Consider the following 19246-nt stretch of genomic DNA (forward strand, 5'->3'; position numbering starts at 1 on the left):
GCAAATAGTAGGCACTCAATAAAAATTAAACAATGGATTAACTGTATGGCACTATTCACAAGATAACAATGTCACCCACCTCACTGAATTGGTAGTTTGAATTCTGTAAGAGAGTAAATAATGTTCAATAATAGCAGTTATTTTTATCCTCATTTAAAAAAAATAAACCAAGGCTTTAAAAGATTATGTAACTTGTCCAGCTGAGTGATGCTGAAACTTCGGTGTACCTAACTTCAAAGTCCTTACTCTCTCTGATTCCTATTAGCTCAGAAACCTCATTTAATCCTGAAAACAGGCTTAGTATAACTAGGGTAAAAAAAAAAAATTACTTTTCTAAGCTGATTTAAAAAAAAATCCAGGGATAAACAGACAACAGTTTACCTTTCTTGGCTAACCTATGCTTCTAAATAAGGAAAATGATCATTTTCTCTACATTAAGGGACAAAAGTGGCAGAAATACAAGTCCCTTCCATCACCAGATAACTGCATCACCAGAATGGGTGACAAAATATTTCTCTTTAAACAATTAGGCAATACTTAAGAATTACTCTTCCTCTTTTAATTAAATTCTAAGCAAAAAAAAAAAAAACCTCGTTGTTTGAAAGAACATTGTAACTATGTAAATATATGTAAATAACTACCTCCTTGGCATATACGTTATTTTATTCATGGGTACTTTGGCTATTGTCTGAAAATAAAGAAAAGGTTGGTTTAGAATATTACTTTATAAAACTTAATTTTTTTAAAAAAAGGAAATTCCTCCAAACCCCGAAAACTGAAATTAAAACTGTTTTTGACAGATAGCTTCACTCCTGGATCCATTGTAGACTGGAGTCTACCAGTAAATGTTGGTTTCGGAGGTCACTTCCAATTGTCTATCTGGTTAGCAATATAGAGCTCAATATTTTCACCAACCTCACATATAAAATTCATAACAATTTAAACTCTGAGACTTTTAAATGGTTTAATCCAGTCAATTCAAAGTTAATACATTAAATGTAGCTAAGAGACACCTGACATAGTAGGCAATAAACTCTAATAATGTTAGTGTCAATAATAGTCCTTTAATGTTACCCTCTTCAAAAACTGATGAGTCAACAATTTTAAAATAAACATTTCTTTAGCAAATTACAGTTCCTGTAGTATAGCTGTCTATGACAAATACAAATTTAATAGAGAATTTTTAAGCTTGTCAATTTGTCCTTGTTACATATAAATAGATAATTTAAAATAAACTCTGGAAGTGAGTGTAGGAAAAAGAACAATAGTACACAAAGTATAGATAATCTTCCCGCCATCTAATTAGTATATTAAAATACTTAAATCAAGACCTCCAAATTAAAGTACTAAACAGTAAATGTAACGTAAAAAAAGGAAGTCTCTCTTTACTGCAGCCTTCTGTCATCAGTAAAACAGGAACATCCTAGGAACAGAGAAAATCTAAACCCTTCAGTTAATGCGGGATTTTAACACATAGGCTTAATGTTGTAGAGGCTTTCAGAACCTCACATCTAAAATAAATTTTCAGTAGTTGCAACACAAAACTAGAATTGTGTTGTTTTAGGGAAATTCAGTTTGAAAGCCAAGAACTCTAACCTTTTTAGTTAAAAAGGTTTCCAGATTTTTGATGTCCTTCCTTCCTAGGCTACATTCAATAGTTCCACCGCATTCCTTTGTTACACCATTTCAGCAACAATCCCCATGACACCCCTCCCCCAACCCCAAACCACCACAAGCTACCCCCCTTCATCAAAACGCAGACAAAAACATGTTCCAATCAGCCAAAGAAAATTCTCTTTAAAATAAGGGGAAAAATTAATCGTTTTCAATTTAAAATATTACTCTGGTGAGTATATAATTTTTAAAGACATAACAACACTGCAGGTTTGGAGAAGAGGTAAAACAACTTAAAGGATTTGTGAAGAAATGGGCAAGTGTTCTGGTTTTGCACAGTTCCAATCAGTACAATCTTGATATTGTGTTCAGTCTTTAATTACAGACTAGAAGGTTACTTTTCAATGGGTACTTCCCAATGCTGCATCCACTTAGGCATGAATCCCCACTGCACTTACTAGGTTAGATGCCTTGACCTTTAGCCAACCATGACTTTGCACTCACCTTAGCTCTTCCTCCGGTAATCCATTTACTCTCAAACTATCGGGACGATCTCGTCTTCTCCTGTAGAGACCTGAATGTGAAAGCTCTTTAAGCTGTAATGCAGTCATACTTCTCCCCACACATCAATTGCTGACACTTTAAGCATTTATGCTCAGCAGTGTGGCTGCCAGGGGAAAGCAATGTCCCTTGCCGAGGGACCTCAGCACACCTGACTCAGCCTTAGAAACCTCCAGGCAGGCCAGGCTGCTGAAGCACAGCTTCCTGTTTCTCACTGGTACACACCCTCCTTAGCAAGGCACAACTTGCTTTATCTCTGGGCCTTGCACCTTGGGAAGGGGGGAGTCGCTGACCAAGAAGGCAGGTTACTTACTTGTTTATTAATAAGAAAAATTTAATTGTTATGAATAATCACACCAATTCCTTTATAAACCTTGCCAGGACCACTCTGAACTAAAATTGGGCTAAAAAGCTCCAGTAAGGTAGTCACTAAAGAAGGGTCCTCCTGTTTTATTTGCCAGGAAATCCATTAACACTTCACAGGCAGTTGTCAGTTTAAAGAACTGCGTGGTTACAGTGAGCTCCTTAGGGACAATTCTTAAAAAGGAGAGGAGGGGCAGAATTCTAAAGGGAAGCAGTCCAATTCCTCCCCCTTACCACTCTACTCTAAATCCTCTTCAGAAGGGAAGGAAGTGTCTTTGGTCCACCCACCTCTCATTAAATATTACTAAAAAATTCATAACTGAAAGGAAGATGGTTTCTTCCTTCATTCAGTGATTTTCCGAATCTGTAATTACTGGCTATGAATAATGCCCTCTTGTAGTGCAGGACACCCCGGTTGACACAATGCTGTTGCCTTTAAGGTGGAATGGGTCCTATGTACCCTGTATTTATCTGTACATCTGACCTTGGAAAGTGACAATGTTAGGAAGGTTTTGGGTGTGGGGATGTGGACAATAGAGGGCAGGTTTGGGGCAAGGGTCATTTAGCTCAAAGTGATGCTACCCCACAGCAGGCACAGTGCGGCCCTCCAATCCACTTCAGTCCCGCTGGGAACATAGGACCACACCACAAACACAGGCTACCTCTCAGCAAGCTCTTAGCCAGTAGTTTGACTGCATGGTTCTAGGAATTTCTCTCTGGGCAATTTATACCAGCCTCTTTTCCTTTAGAATCTTCTCGACAAGAGCACACAGAAATGGGTCTGATACTATTTTTACACCAAGAGTTAGAAAGTTAATATATTCACATCTTTGAGAGAATCTGCACTATACATACAAAAATTAAGGCAACCCACAGGAAAGGGAAGTCTACATCTTATTCCTTCACTCAGGACATAGATGCTAGTTCCCCTGAGGGCTACCATTTGTTAGGCTAGGTCCATGGCCCCAGGAAAAACAAGTGACTTTTCATAATTGCCATTCAAACACAGCATATGCTTTTAAAGATGCAGGGACAAAATTTACCATTTTTGTCACTACACTAGATTTAATGAGTGATGAAACACGTTTTAAAAAATCAGTTGACAGTTATATCTATCTCTGGAATGGCACACAAAAAACTGGTAATATTGGCTGCTTCTGAGGGACCTGGGGGGACAGGAGCAGAAGGAAGCGTTTCCACTGCATACCACTCTACACCTTCTGAACTTTGACTATATTGCCACTCAAAAACAAATAGAATTTAGAAGATTTAAATACCAAACAACTTAGTTTACAGTAATAGAAAGATTTTAATTTAGAACTCCTAAAGTATCCAATTCTTTTTTTTTTTTTTTTTTTGAGACAGTCTCCCTCTGTCACCCAGGCTAAAGTGCAGCGGCACAATCTCGGCTCACTGCAACCTCCGCCTCCCCAGTAGCTGGGATTACAGGTTTGTGCCACCATGCCCAGCTAATTTTTTGTATATTTTGTAGAGATGGGGTTTTGCCCTGTTGGCCAGGCTGGTCTCGAACTCCTGGCCTCAAGTGATCCACCCGCCTCGGCCTCCCAAATTGCTGGGATTAGGGGTGTGTGCCACCGTGCCCAGCCTTCGTTTTTGAAAATCAAGACAAGTTTTTAAAAAATGAACAGAAATAACCACTAATCTTCCTTGTTTGCCCCTCACCATCAACACGGAATAGACGCCTAGTGACTAAAACACAAATCAATTGTATATTTGTTGCAAATACAGAAATCCCAACATTAAATATGACCTGCCTCCATAGGAAATGTAAGTAATTGCTTTACTTTCAAAAGAGTTTTTAAACATTAATGCAGCTTGCTGACAAGGGAAAAGAACTTGGTGACTACTAAAGGTTAACCAGACAGGAAACCCCGAACTGTGTAGGATGAATCCTGCATTTGATGAGACTAGTGTTAAAAGGATGTGCAGGGGTGGGACAGGGCGGGGGAGAGCGGTAACAGGGACAGTTACCAAGCCATAAAACAAGCTGAAACAATTCTTGCCCTCTGACTTTTAAAATGGCTGTACTGACAAACAGGAACTTCAGCAAATCAATGCTTATGTTCTGATGAAATTGCCACAACTGAGTAAAATTAAATTCTGGGCCTTTGGGGAAGGCCCTTTTAACCAGGATCTTTTTTTTTTTTTTTTTTTTTGAGAGGGAGTCTTGCTCTGTGGCCAGCCTGGAGTGCAGTGGCGCAATCTCAGCTCACTGCAACCTCCGCCTCCAGGGTTCAAGCGATTCCCCTGCCTCAGCCTCCCAAGTAGCTGGGATTACAGGCAAGCGCCACCGTGCCACCACGCTGGGCTAATTTTTTGTGTTTTAGTAGAGATGGGGTTTCACCATGTTTGCCAAGACGGTCTCGATTTCCTGACCTCGTGATCCGCCCGCCTCAGCCTCCCAAAGGGCTGGGATTACAGGCGTGAACCACCGTATCTGGCCTAACCAGGATCTTTTCACTGAAGACAGAGACAGAGGACTGCTTTCCCTCCCCAGCACCTTTCAGACGGTAGCACATCAGCACAGGGAAGGGGGGCAGATAGACAAACACCCAGCACACACAGCAGGGCTGTGACAAAGAGAGGGAGGAGGAGTCCCCATCTATTTATCCTTTCAAATGTACTTTCCCATGGAAATGGAATTATTAATTATGCCTGAATTCTCAGATCAGGCCTATTTAAAAGGCTTTTAAATTACAAATAACTGTCTTAGCATGATTTTGACAGTACAGAGGGAGGCCTGTATAAATGCATTTTCTGTGGGTTTCCATATAGATGTATTTTTCATTTTAGCACTCTAAAAAAATCTTTGAAGGTCAGTCCATACTCTCATTCAATACAGAATTCCCCACCGTGATTTTCCCCATGGCCTCATCCCTATACAATATCTACGACCTGGGATTTTGTCTCTTCATGGACACTTGCAGTGATGGGGAACTCACTACCTCATAAAACTCCTGGGGCTTTCCCCCATATGCCCAGTGGTTGCCAAGGAACAACAGTTCACAAACTGTGAATAAGACAAATTTGCCTTAACAATTGGCCTGGTCTTTGAACCTAATTACAACTTTTTGTCCTTTTTTCCGAACTGTTGGGTTCTCCTCGAATCTGTACTTTGACTCCAGCAGATCTCACGCCCCCATCCATCCCAGCTGAGAGGACTGGACTCCAGGAGTTCCCTGGATAGACTGTGCTTCCTCTCACTTTCTAGCCTTTGTACATGCGGCTTGGTAAGACTGGAAGAGAGATCACTAGCAGGACTAGCTCCTGATCATCCCACTAGGACTCACTGCAAGGATCATCTCTTACAAGAAACCTTTCTAAACCCCATACCCAACTTACCACTGCATCTGCAGGGCCAGGGACATGGAAGTTTGTTAAATAAGCTTTATGCTTTGGTTGTTCAACCAATTAATTTTGAGAGCCCAATCATTTTACAATGTTATGTTTGAGGAGAAATCTCCCGAGTTTTGAAGCTTTTTCATTTCTGCATGTAATACTCAACGTTACCTAAATGAGATTTTAAAAGACACACTCGTTCTACGGTTTTGGAAAAATTTACTTTCTTGGTGAGACTAAAACTCTGAAGCTTTCATATTTGTGGGGTTGAACAGTACCTACCACAAGTATAAACATTTTCCATTTGTGATAAGAATAAAAAATTAGCCTGGATTTTTGCCTAAACTTGTCACAGTCCAGCTTTTAGCATCCTGTTGCAATTAACCCCTTCAGATATAAGAGGGTAAAGAAACCTAATTAAACATCAAGCCGTTTGTTAAATATGGTCATTAATGTTACTGAATCATCAATTATTTCTCGTATACAGAGTTAAGAAAGCTGCAGGCTGGTTTCCATGGCTAACTGGGGCTCACTGCCAGTACACTAGGTACTAATGGCCTGTAAACTGGTCAAGCAGCTGTACATTTCCAGGCCATTAATTTCCTTGTGCAACATAAAAGAAGAATTTTATGTTTTGCAGCTAACTTTGAACTTGATGGAAAGGAATCATTTTTAGTTTATGTTTTATCTCATAAATAATCATTTACAGGGAAAATAAAATTTTATCTAATAAAGCAAGAATACCCATCCATACTATGTCCAACACACATTCATCTGGCAAACACTTATTTGCCAGCCAAGCCGTCTTCCTAAATGAGGCCTCTCAAGAGTGCTCTAGGCTATACATTTGAAGGAAGAACAGTGTTATATATCTGCTGCAGAAAAGGGTTCAATGATGTACCGTTGTGAGTAGGCTCAAGGTCAAGCTAACTGGAGCAGAGAGTAGGAGAAGGCAGAAGCAACTGTCCACAAAAACTGTTCACTGTGCGGAAAAAAAATCTCCAAAATATAGTCCCACTCACAAGCAGATAATATTGCAACTGTCTATAAGCCCCTCTGAACTTTCTCCTTAATCAGGCTTCCTGGACCTCTGACACGTCTAAGTGGATAGGCTGAGCTGTCATGAAAGCTCATGTGAAGCCAGTGTGGTGGCTCACGCCTGGAATCCCACCAATGTAGGAGGCCGAGGTGAACAGACAGCTTGAGCCCAGGAGTTTCAGACCAGCCTGGGCAACATAGTGAGACCTCATCTTTACAATACAAAATTAGCTGGGCGTGGTGGCGAGTGCCCTGTAGTCCCAACTATTAGGGAGGCTGAGATGGGGGGATCATGATCACTTGAGCCTGGGAGGTCGAGGCAGGAGTGAGCTATGGTCATACCACTGCGCTCCAGCCTGGGTGACAGAGTAAGACGCCTATATACAAAAAAAAAAAAGGCCATGAAAACTTGCCTGTGTCATTCTCATTCAGCAGCCTCTTCCACAACCAGCAACATGGGGTCGTCAACAGTCTTCAATTCAGACCATTAACAAATGTTCTCAAAAGCCACTGATACAAAACGGCAAATTTTTCGGGTATAATTCCGGGTATATTTCCAAATAATTTAGAATGAAATTCTAAGTAACCTATCCAATCCCACACTTTCAAGGGGCTAAGGGAGAGCACAAGGTACGTTAGTGGAAGGATACAAGAGGGGACCAGTAGACATTTAGCTGACAGTTCCACATTTGGAAACTTCCTTGCTGTGACTACCTTTTAAGTACACAGGAAGTCATTTAACTACCACAGTCCTCCATTGCTCCATTTGGAACAGAAGTGACTGAATTAGGTGACCTCCATGGTCTTCTCTGCAGGCTAACATTACTTGGTTTTCCAGACAGGATCTGTGCAACGTGACTCCCTGACTGAGCACTTTTCTCCTTCATTATTTAGTCAGAAATCTCATTCCTGAATAAAGTAGGCACACGTGGGCAGGCTCTACACATTCAGCAATTCAACAGACATTTCCCAAAGGCCTCAGTGTGCCAGGCCTTTGGGGTGTGGAAGAGAACCCTGAGCAGCCTCTGGGCTCCCCAGATCCTTCTCCAGGAACACCTTTTCTTTGGTCACAAAGCTGCTTGAGGATAAGAGCTCTAGAGTAGATAAAGGACCACAAAAAGGCATGCTGATCACCCTAGACCCAACACACACCCGACCTCGCCCAAAGAGAACAGAGGATCCTCCTCAACAGAGCGCTGACCTTTCAGGGAAGGAACACAGACAAAAGCTTGCGGCGGGACTGCACTTTTCCTCCCTGAGGGCAAAATACAGGGTATCGCACTGAATGTAGTAAACTTGCTTCTGGAAAACTACAGATAAAGCTAAAACTTCAGCACATAGAATAATTTTTCTTTCTCTAAATGAACTTATTTTTAAAAGGAATTCTAGTGGTACTCTTCACAAATGAGAGCTTTCCCACAATCCAGATTTTCCCATAATTTGACTTAAAACAAGATACATATTAATGCACTGAAATCACTTTTTAGATATTGTTTCTATCCATTCTGCCTGTACACCACTATACATAGGACTACACGCTATGGATTCTAGTGTATCTGTATCTGCTTAGCATATTTCTAAACCAAACTGTCATTACAAAAAAAATCCAGTAGGTGAAATACTTCTGTGTGAGAGGAGAAATGTAACAGTTACTTGCAAGCTAACAGTTCCGATATTCTGAAGACCAGAAAGAACAAAAACGGTTCTTCTCCCTACCCTGGAATTCAAGGGGTGTGTCTTAAAAAATAAACCACAATTCCTGCCCCACCCAGTATAGGTTCATGACTATAGCCAATACTGTCAACACATTAGCTTTCATTTCAAAATTGTTTTTACCAGGTTATCAAAATACGTCCCAGATTTTATGTGAAGCCTAATCTTAAAGGCAACAACACACATAACAAGTTGTATGGACACATTTCTGGTATCTGTATTATCCCTTTATTTACTGTTATTTTTTCCTAACTCAGATATAAAAGTTCAATTCAATGATACTAATATAATTTAGAAATTTAAGGATATCTAGCAGTAAAGACAAAAGTTTTTCAAAAACTTGTATTTCCTATATAGTGTTACTATGCCAGAGTGATTGATGGCAACTGAAAATGATAATGTAAACATGTATTTGGCACAAAAAGGAGTGTTCATGATCCACCACTGAGTGAAAAAAAGACCATAGGATCCAAGCTATGAGATTCCATTCCACATGAAAAGACCACATATGTATGTATCACGTATGTGTCCACACCCTCCCCAGCATCTGGGAGAGTGTCTACCAAGACATCTCTGGTTGGCAGGGGCTGGAAGCCTAGGCAGGGTCTGGGTGGTGAGAGAGCAAGCGCAGGGCAGTTCACGTGGAGGAGATGTCTGAGCATGGTGAGGACCTGTCAAAGGGATGAGACTGGCAGAGGCATGGGCCTTCCAAACTGGGAACACAGGTTTAAAGTGGATAAGAAAACAGCAAAAGTCACATGCGGAAGGTCTGTCGTCAGCCAAGTATAAGAGGCAACACAGAAGGGTGCCTGGTGTGCCCCCAACCCAGCTGTGGCCCTCACAAACCTTTAGTGAGCGTCTAACCTAGGCTGGGGTCTGCTCTTAGCAGCAGACACTCAGCGGCCTCCGCGGAGCCTGCAGTCGAGTAGGGGACACTGGTATCAATCATATAATCACACAAATGAATATGTAATTTAAAACATGTCAAGTGGTAGAAGGTAGGGTGCAGAGTGGATGCTGAAAGCAGGGAGGGGAGCAGGACAGCCGGGGCAAGCTTCCTGAGACAGAAACACTGGATCTGATCCAAGAAACCAGGCTCAAAAGCAAGAGGGCCTGACCCTGTGGCTGAGGGGAAGGCTGGGAGGTGAAATGAGACAAGAGACATGGGAGGTGGCATGTTTTGAAGGGCCTAGTGTTCTTCACCCTCAGAGCCAAGGGCAGCCCATGTCTTAAGCAGGAGGGTACTGACAAGACCCCATCTGTTTGCTGAGGACCCCTCTCTCTGAGGCAGCAGAGGCCCCAGGGTGAGGACCAGCAGAGCTGTGCAGAGCCACATGGCAGTCCAGGGAACAGACAACAGTTTGAGCTAGCCAGGGTGGTGACAGACAGAAGAGCAAGGAGAGTGGACACAGAGATGTGTAGGAAGGGCAGACTGGACACAGAGGGCCAGGGAGGGAGGCGGGAGCACCGACACTGCTAACGTTTCTCCTGCATTCTTTCATGGACATAGCAACAAACAGACTTGGTGAAGTACAGCATGAGCCAGACGTATTTCATGTTGCCTTAATCTTGTCCACAGAAAGGTAAGCGTTTTAAACCTACTTTGACTCTAATAATAAAGACTTTTATGAGTTTACAAAAGAAAAAAGCTAGGACACAAAAATGTTTGCTTTTCAACTATCGCAAGGAAGAAAAAACCAAACGCTGCATGTTCACACTCATAGGTGGGAAGTGAACAATAAGAACCCTTGGACACAGGAAGGGGAACATCACACACTGGTGCCTGTTGTGGGGAGGAGGGGGAGGGAGGGAGGGATAGCATTAGGAGATACACCTAATGTAAATGACGAGTTAATGGGTGCAGCACACCAACATGGCACATGTATACATATGTAACAAACCTGCACATGCACCCTAGAACTTAAAGAATAATAATTTTAAAAAAGTTTGCTTCTCACTATTGTAAAGCTCAGTCTCTCAACTATTTATGTAACATAATTATGACTAACAACTGAGGTTAGAGTGCCTACCCAGCACACTATGTGTTGTTAACCTCCATCTCAACTCTATGAGGTATGTATCACTATTACTCCCATTTACAGATGGGAAAACTGAGTCTTAAAGCAGTTAAATGACTTGACCAAACAATATAACCAATAGGAAAGAGAGTGTGGATCCAACCCAAGTCGATTTGACTCAAACATTCCTGTTTCAGTCATTAAACAGCACTGTCCCAGAGCCTAAAACATTCTCCCCCACAGACCATCACAAGGTCAAGTCTGAACTAGCATTGCCTCTCAACAAGACAACCTCATCACGGAAGCTTCTGGGAAAGGGGGTGCATGACAGGCGCAGGAGCTGCAGCGCAAGCCCCAGACTGTAAACACAGACTAGAAACCACCCAGACACCTCCGCCAGCCCACACCTTCCCTCCCTCCAAATGACCCAGACCTAGTCCACGTGAATATTGCGAATGGTCGGTTTGAGGGTTCTGAAAGGAGCCTTGTGGGGTGCTCAGGTGCAGTTCCCACTCATATGTGTGTTCCTTCTCAGCCGGTCTTCTCCTGCAGGTTTGGAGGCAAAAGCTAGTGAAAGAAAGCAACCTTCTATGTAACTGAATTCCTAAATTCCTTAGGAGTCTTTGGGTCCAAATTACCCAAACTACTTTATTTCCTTTTACAGTACATGGAATTATTCAATGTTTTCAACAGTTCTGAAAAAAAAAAAAAAAGGCAGATTCTAATAGGTTTTCTTCATCATAGCAACTATGCTGAAACCAAGGGTACTGTTGAACAGCAATAGGCACTAGAAGCAACGCAAACAGCAAACTTCAGGAGGGCGTGGGTGTATGAAGAGGCACTGATGATGTGTGACCACACCGATTTCGGTTCCTCCGAGAACACTTCATACCACAAACACACTTAAGAGCTCAAGCCAGTCAAGCAGCCACTGGCTCCTACTGCTTCATGCAAATGAAGTCTGGTAAAGAAGGTGATTCTAATTCGAAAACACAAATCAAACCAGTCACTCTGTGAGACTAATAAAAGAAAGGCCTGCAGTTTTAGTCCTCCAATCCTGATCTCAAGAACTCCTGCCAAGAGAAAAAACTCACTCTTAGGGTGTGTATATACATATATATATACACACAGACACACACACATATATATATTTATACAACATGTAAATACAATTATATTATATATAAATATATGTACACATATTTATAAATATATTTATGTACATATATATTTATATATAAATATATTTACGTATATTTATATATATATTAGATCACAGTTCACAGCAACCTCCGCTTCCACAGCTCAAGCAATCCTCCCACCGCAGCCTCCTGAGTAGCTGAGACTATAGGCTCATGCCACCACGCCCAGCTAACTTCTGTATTTTTGTAGAGACAGGGTTTCGCCATGTTGCCCAGGCTGGTCTCGAATTCCTGAGCTCAGGCGATCCCCACTCCCCGGCCTCCCACAGAGCTGGGATTACAGGTGTGAGCCACTGCACCCAGCCTAGAGACAATACTTCTGATTGGTCAAAACATACTAGGGAACTATGTTCTACTGAATAAAAATTCCCAAAATAGAAGCGAAATACCTCAAAACATAGTGAGACCACTATATAGAACCAAAGCAAATGCACTATTTCTAAGGTAAGTGAAAAAAAACATCGATACATTATTTTTTAAATAATAGTGAGCCTCGGGGAAGACCCAGTTCCTTCCCCGGGGTTCGGTATGATTTAGGAACTAGCACCTTGGTCAAGAGCCAGGTGTGGTGAGTGCTTCTTACGTGCCCAGAACTGTGATAAGCACTTTACATACACTTACCAAATTTATTTTTTTACGATAATCCAATGAAATGGTACTATTATTATTCCCATTTCAAAGGTGATGAGACAGACATGGAAAGCATAACTTATTATACAGTTATTACGTACTTGAGTGAAAAACTGCAACCTGGCCTCAGCCTGGTTTTTAAACCGTAACGGTGTACTGCCTTCTAGTCAGAAAATGGTTGTTTTTCTCAGCAGAAGATGAGAACTTATAACCAGAAATCATTTAAATATTCAACCATGGCTAAACACAATGTGGTATCCTGGATTGGGTGATGGCACAGAAAAAAGACACGATGAAGGTAATGGAAGGTGCTGACAAGAGGGGAAGCTAGGTGAGGACTACGTGTGGATTCTCTTGAGCTCCTGACCTCTGCAACTTTTCTATAAACCTAAAATTATTCCAAAATAAAGTTTATTTTAGACATTCAAAACTTTAATTCGACATGACAACAGAGCTGGTATCTCTGTCAGTGACTGGAGGAAAAACAGAGAAGGGGTTTTCCTGAAGATTAAGAGACACTTAAGAGACATATCAATTAAACGTATTATTAAACTATGGCCTTTGTTTAGATCTTTGTTTAAATAAAACAAATGTAAAAGGCTACTCTTGGGACAAGTGAGGACATTTGATTATGGGTGGGGTACTGGATGGTGATAAAGAATTATCACTCATTTGTTAGATATGGTAATAGCATGTCCATCTTCTCAGAGACCAGCTCCATCTCCTCAGGCACCAGCTCTGAGTTATTTTGGGATGAAATGTCCTGATGTCTGGGATTTGCTTTTAAATAATTAAGAAAGAAAAGAAAAGAAAAAAGAGTATCTGAAGCAAATATGGCAAGATAGTATTGTGTGGGTGATGAGTATAAGAGGATTGTTTCTTCTATTTTTATATTAGAATGAAAATTTTCAGGCTAAGTGCGGTGGCTCACGCCTGTAATTCTAGCACTCTGGGAGGCCAAGGCAGAAGGATTGCTTGAGGCCAGGAGTCTGAGACCACCTTGACCAACATAATGAGACCCCATCTCTATTTTTAGAAAATAAAAAATAACATTTTTATAATAATACACACACATACACACATATATACATATATATATATTTATTGAAACGGAGTCTCACTCTGTTGCCCAGTCTGTAGTGCAGTGGCGCGATCTCAGCTCACTGCAAGCTCCACCTCCCGGGTTCATGCTATTCTCCTGCCTCAGCTTCCCAAGTAGCTGGGACTACAGGTGCCCGCCACTATGCCCGGCAATTTTTTTGCATTTTTAGTGGAGATGGGGTTTCACCATGTTAGCCAGGATAGTCTTGATCTCCTGACCTTGTGATCTTCCCGCCTCGGCCTCCCAAAGTGCTGAGATTACAGGCATGAGCCACCGTGCCCGGACAATAAAATATTTTTAAGTTAAAAAAAAAAGTTCAACCATGGGGATGAAAACAAGCATAACTTCCTTAAAGCCAGAACACCATACACTGCTGTATCACGTGTGCAATGTGATGCCCTGACGGCACGGCAGAGGATTCCTGGCAGGATTCCTGGCTTTTCTGGGTGCTTCCTCTAATGAGGGATCTGAAGTGTCATATCTGAGGATGTTAAATAGGTTGCCCAAGATCATATGAAATACATTAAGGGATATGTTACATTGTGAAAGAATGGCACCAGGAAAGGGGAGGAGAGAATATTCTAGGTGGAGAGGAGAGTGCAAAGGCATGGGAAGGTGGAGAACTGAGCCAGGGAACAGTGGGCGCCTCACTCTGGAAGCAGTAGGAGCAATGACTGCGGGGAGCCAGGCAGTTTAGAGTCAGCTTTTGAAAAAGTCAGAGCCAGGCTAATGGGTTTATGTGACAGGTGATAGCTGCACAAGGTTAGAATTCCAGGTGGGGAGGGGTGCAATCCTGGAGACAACCAGTTGTGGAAGCAGCTCCAGGTAGCAACACCCACCATGGCAGAGGGGACAGAAGACTCTAGAGGAGAAGCCTTTATACTTTGCCAGGTAAACAGGTTGCTAAGAAAAAAATCAAACAAGATTAGCACACAAACCAACACAGGAAATTATTTTGCATGTATTTAGCCAGATCATGCCCCAAATAAGAACACTTGAAACCCTCAGTACTCTCGAATCACCGATCCCACCCTTTTTCTATTACCACCTACGTCAGAGAAAACAGAAGTCTTCAGAAAGACGCCACCTCAGCTGTCTCCAAGCTATTGTCCCCACTTCTTTCAGAGTGCCCTGTTTGACTGGAAATTAAAACATAGCACAAAATTAGCCCTGCCCTGAGTCTGCACTACTGTCATCTTGTTCTAATGGCAGTAATGATCATGGTGCTAATGCTTCACATACTATTTCATTTGCTCCCCCTAACACTCTGTGAAATGAGCGGTATTCCTACTTCGTGAAAGTAGAAACTGGGCCCTCAACTGGTGAGTGACAGAATGGGGACTGGAATGGGTATCAGGGGCCCCATCTATGATCACTCTACTACCCTGCTTCTCTCAAGATCAAAAAAACAGATTTCTAAAATTGTGATGTCTTCAACGAAACGCTGTATAGCTGTAAAATTCACTGAAGCACAAATCTACATGTTTTTAAAAAGTGAGTGAAAAAGGCAACCTGCACAGTAACACAAACTGTAAACACCAAGTAAAATCTAAAACGAAAGAAGGAATCCCAAGCACTGTTAAGAATATATAAATGTGTAATGAAAGTATAAAGATATGCACAAAAGTGAGCCAAAAGCCAAACTCCGTTAAGGAAAGGGTTTCCTCGTGGACGAAAACAGGAGGAGGGAATGTGATTGACTGGAAGAGGAAACTGAACCAAGAACCTCAACTCTGTTTGTAAGGCTTTATTTCTTGAGGTGGGTGGTAGATATTTGGAGGTTCCTTTTTATTAATTTCAATATCTTCGTTGTTTTTAAAGGAAGGAAAGATGAAGATGCACAGCAAACACTCTGAGTATGTAAGTCCACAAAGTTTCAAAGCACTGTGCCTGCCACCATGTGGCTCCTAAAGACGTTACAGGCACACAATTTTCAGAGGATGAAAGAAAGCGGCGTTAACTCCGAGACCAATATCACATGAATGTTACCCACAGTGAAAGCCCAAGGAGCCCCTACCTGATACATAATCAATACTAAAATCATATCCATTTCCAAATAATGCTTAATAAAACAGAAGACATAAAACATTATGCTAGGAGCCCACTCAAAGGAAGATGAGAAAAGTTACGGGATATAAACTCGAAGACTAGCAAAAACAGATGGGAAAGACTGGGTTTCAGGCACAATTAACGGGTAAATGAGGACCTGTGAACCGACTTTAAGACCCAGAAGTAAATAAGCAAAAAGAATACAGTAAAAAGGAACTCCGCCCATGGTATTAATAATTTCACTTGTAAAACTTAGTACTTTTAATAGGCAGATTTATTAGAGAGATCAATAACTCTTTTCTGGTTATATCCAGGTTAGAGAGAAATACCTAAAAACTACACCATAGTGAATCCTATTAGATGCACAAAAATATACTCTTATGTAAAAATCACTTCTATATGTGCACATATGTACTATTTATGTGATGAAGATACCAGACAACTGGTGTGCTCAATTATGTTCTATTTGTGTTTCATCTGAAGGGGGAATAGCTCAATATTGTGCAACAGCACCCACCATGCCATGTATCTTGATTCAGTGCGTCCCTCATCATCTGGCTGTCCAAGCTAACTCTCTGTGCTCACAGGTGGCACCCTCTCATTGTTTCCTCACGGGCAGGAAGGGGCAAGCAGGCTCCCTTGGGTCTATTTTATAAGGGCACTAATCTCATTCATGAAAGCTCTGTTCTCATGACCTAATCATCTCTACAAAAGCTTCACCTCCTAATACCCTCACTTTGGGGTTAGAAGTTCAACATATGAATTTAGGGGAGACACATTCGGACCACAGCAGCACGGTAGATGAGACATATCCTTTACTGCATATTCACCTGGGTGGCCTCATTCCAATCACCTTTTCCCTTCTAACAACTGATTGTGCTATATTTTAATTTCCCAACGACTTCCCTAGACTCAGCACACTCTTTTGTGTTTCCAGGATCTACCATTTCTCTATGTGGACGAACCTCCAGCCTCTCCCCTCACATAGGACTCCCACAATATTGCCATTTGGTGGAGCCTTCCAGAGCTCTCCCAAGGAGGCAGTGGAAGCTGTTCTCTCCTCTGGGATCCTACTGAACTTTAGACAAATCCATTCTGTTGCACTTGCCATACTGTGTGTTGTTCATAAGTTGGTTGGTCTTCCTCACTGAAATGTGAGCTCTTCAAGCCTGGCAACGGTAGGTACCCAAGAAATGCTTCTTGAATGGCTGAATTAAGTTCAGAAGCTTCACAGAAACATGAAAGTGCTAATAAAATCTTAAAAGTACCTTACAAATTGTGATTTTTCTTACTAACATACACACACATGCACATATACTGAAATCCGCCCCCCTCCCAAAAAAAGAGTCCTCAGTTCAGTGACAAGAGTTTGCTGGTGAATCCAGCTGGCTTCCTATAAAGAATCCCACCTTGGTGAATTTTTAAGAATGTAAAGTCTGACCTTCAGCTTCTGAAGTTGAGTAATCAATGTTGTCAGCACACCTAAGGCAGATGTGCCACTTAAGCATCCTCATTCACCACCTTTTAGAACTGATGTGTAAAACCAGAACTCCAACTTGCAAAGTAAAATATCTAGCTTTCATAAGTAATGTGTTCTCTCCTAGGCACAGATCAAATGAAAATCTAAGTTATAATCAGAAGGTTGTCTGGTGTGCTTGAATTCATAAAAATAGCTACACAGTCTGAATATTCAGTGACTACGACAGCCAGATTCACCTCCCCCAAATTGGGGGCAGAGCTGGCAACAGGAACCTGGTACTTGGGCCCGAGGGCCATGCTGCCTGGCCCCCAGGCCTGGTTGCCAGCTTCACCTCTGTGACTGCCCATACACCTGCTGCTTCCATGCTCACCGGGCCTTTCAGATGGTCATGTCCTTTCTTTACATATACATCCAGAGCCACTCCATCCCCTTTAGGAGACTACAGAGCTCTACTCCTGGGTCAAGTCTGAAGTTTCACCCTCAGAGGATAATCTGACTTTTCTTTCCAAGTTGCTCTTGGGCCCCTCACTGTAGTCAAGTGTGGCCCACAATACACAGATACAACGACCTGGTTATAAGGATCAAGACTACACTGTATGGCATTCTCTAAGTGGGGCATCACTAAATCCAAACACTGACACATTCTTCTGCTAGTGTTTCTGCTTATGTGAAGCCACGTGCTGGGCAGGTAGTAGGTACTCGGCAGACATTTTTGGAATGAATAAAGAGGAAAATGGGGACAGCATAAGATGCTGAAAGATATACATTTCAGTAAGTTTCAAAAGAGGGAATTTTTTTCAAAATTTTATAAAAAATTAGATATTTAGAGTGAGCTCTTTATTTAGCTTGACACATGTAGGTTTCTAAGATGCAAGCAACAGAAACCACCTTGGGTTAATTTTAAGCAGAAGAGATATTTAATAATGATATTGCAATGCTCACAGACTCTGCAGGATTAACAAAGAACCCAGCTTGTAACAACACCCTGCCCAGCGGGGGAAGTCTGCCCCCAGCCCTACACCTCTGGACCGAGTGTACCACATGGACCAACGCAGGGTACTGGACTGTGCTGCTCACACTGGGTTCTACTGCTGCCCCCAAACAATGGGTGTCGTGAGTGCTGTTACAGCCGAGTTCTCCAGAAATGATTCCAGGCAATCCCCATTTCTTTGCATCTCTAGCAGGTCACAGTCCAATACAGGTGTACCTGATGGCCAGAGCCCAAGGGACATTCTTGTGCCTCAGCTGCAGCTGCAGGGGAGGCTAGGAAGGCAGGCATCTGGCCCTTCTGGATTCTCAAGAGGGAGCAAGCTTCAGTATCCTGTTAAGACTCACAAGGTGGGGAATCACCAGGCAACTGGATTCCAATAAAAAAGGAACGATGTGGCATTAATCTGTGACCCATCAATCCTTCCTGCAGGTAAACTGCTCCTACCTGGCAGAGATCAAATTTCAGACTACCAAGTACTCTGTACAGTTGAGATGCTGCCTCACACTCTGTCCAACAGACTCTACTCCTGCTGGTCCCCTGCTCCTCCTTCATCCAACTCAGAGGAGCAGGGGCAGTGGGGGCGGTCTTAGACAACTCTCTAGTGGTCTTCCAGGACAGAAAGAAAGGAAGCTAGCTAATGCTAGTTACAAGAGGCCCATCTTGAGAAAGGGGGATGAGGAGCAAGACTTGTTTTAAGGTAACTAAAATACGTTAATATCCAGTCATTTCTATTAGAACAAAATTTAATTTGAGAGGCTAAGGATAAAAGATCTGAAGGCAGTAACCGTCTAAAATTTGAAAATGTTCATGTTTTCAAAAATTGCTACAACTCTTCTATGGCAGGAATCATCAAACTTCTGTAAAAGGCCAGATAGTAAATATTTTAGGCCTTGCAGGCAACAAAGTCTTTGTGGTGACTAGCCAACCCCGCCCTCGTGGTTCAAAAACAGCCACAAACAATAGTAAATATGTAAATGTGGTTGTGGTCCCAAGAAGACTTTATTTATGAACACTGAAACTTGAATTTCATATAATTTCCATATCATCCTTTTATTTTTTTCTCAATCATTAAAAAAGGTCAAATATTCTTAGCTCACAGGCTGCAAAAAAAAAAAAAAAACTGGA

The 19246-nt window shown here is 41.9% G+C and overlaps 1 protein-coding gene across 9 annotated transcripts in view; it reads right to left on the reverse strand.

The window, feature by feature from the left end:
• LIMS1 (LIM zinc finger domain containing 1) overlaps positions 1 to 19246 on the reverse strand; it is a 150578-nt gene that overhangs the window by 62520 nt on the left and 68812 nt on the right. For 2 of the 9 annotated variants that reach the window (XM_023190377.3, XM_023190374.3), the window contains exon 2: positions 2119 to 2188. The exons of 5 other annotated variants lie outside the window; for them this stretch is intronic. Coding sequence is in view for 1 of the 4 variants with exons in the window: in XM_023190371.2 (XP_023046139.1) it covers positions 2119 to 2225 (107 nt within the window). In the remaining 3 variants the exon portion in view is untranslated. Of the gene's footprint in view, positions 1 to 2118; positions 2376 to 19246 lie in introns of those variants that run through there. 2 more of the 9 variants (XM_023190371.2, XM_023190376.1) reach the window with 2 other exon arrangements.

This window comes from Piliocolobus tephrosceles, chromosome 15 (genome assembly GCF_002776525.5).
Source record: "Piliocolobus tephrosceles isolate RC106 chromosome 15, ASM277652v3, whole genome shotgun sequence".
NCBI classification, from domain to species: domain Eukaryota; kingdom Metazoa; phylum Chordata; class Mammalia; order Primates; family Cercopithecidae; genus Piliocolobus; species Piliocolobus tephrosceles.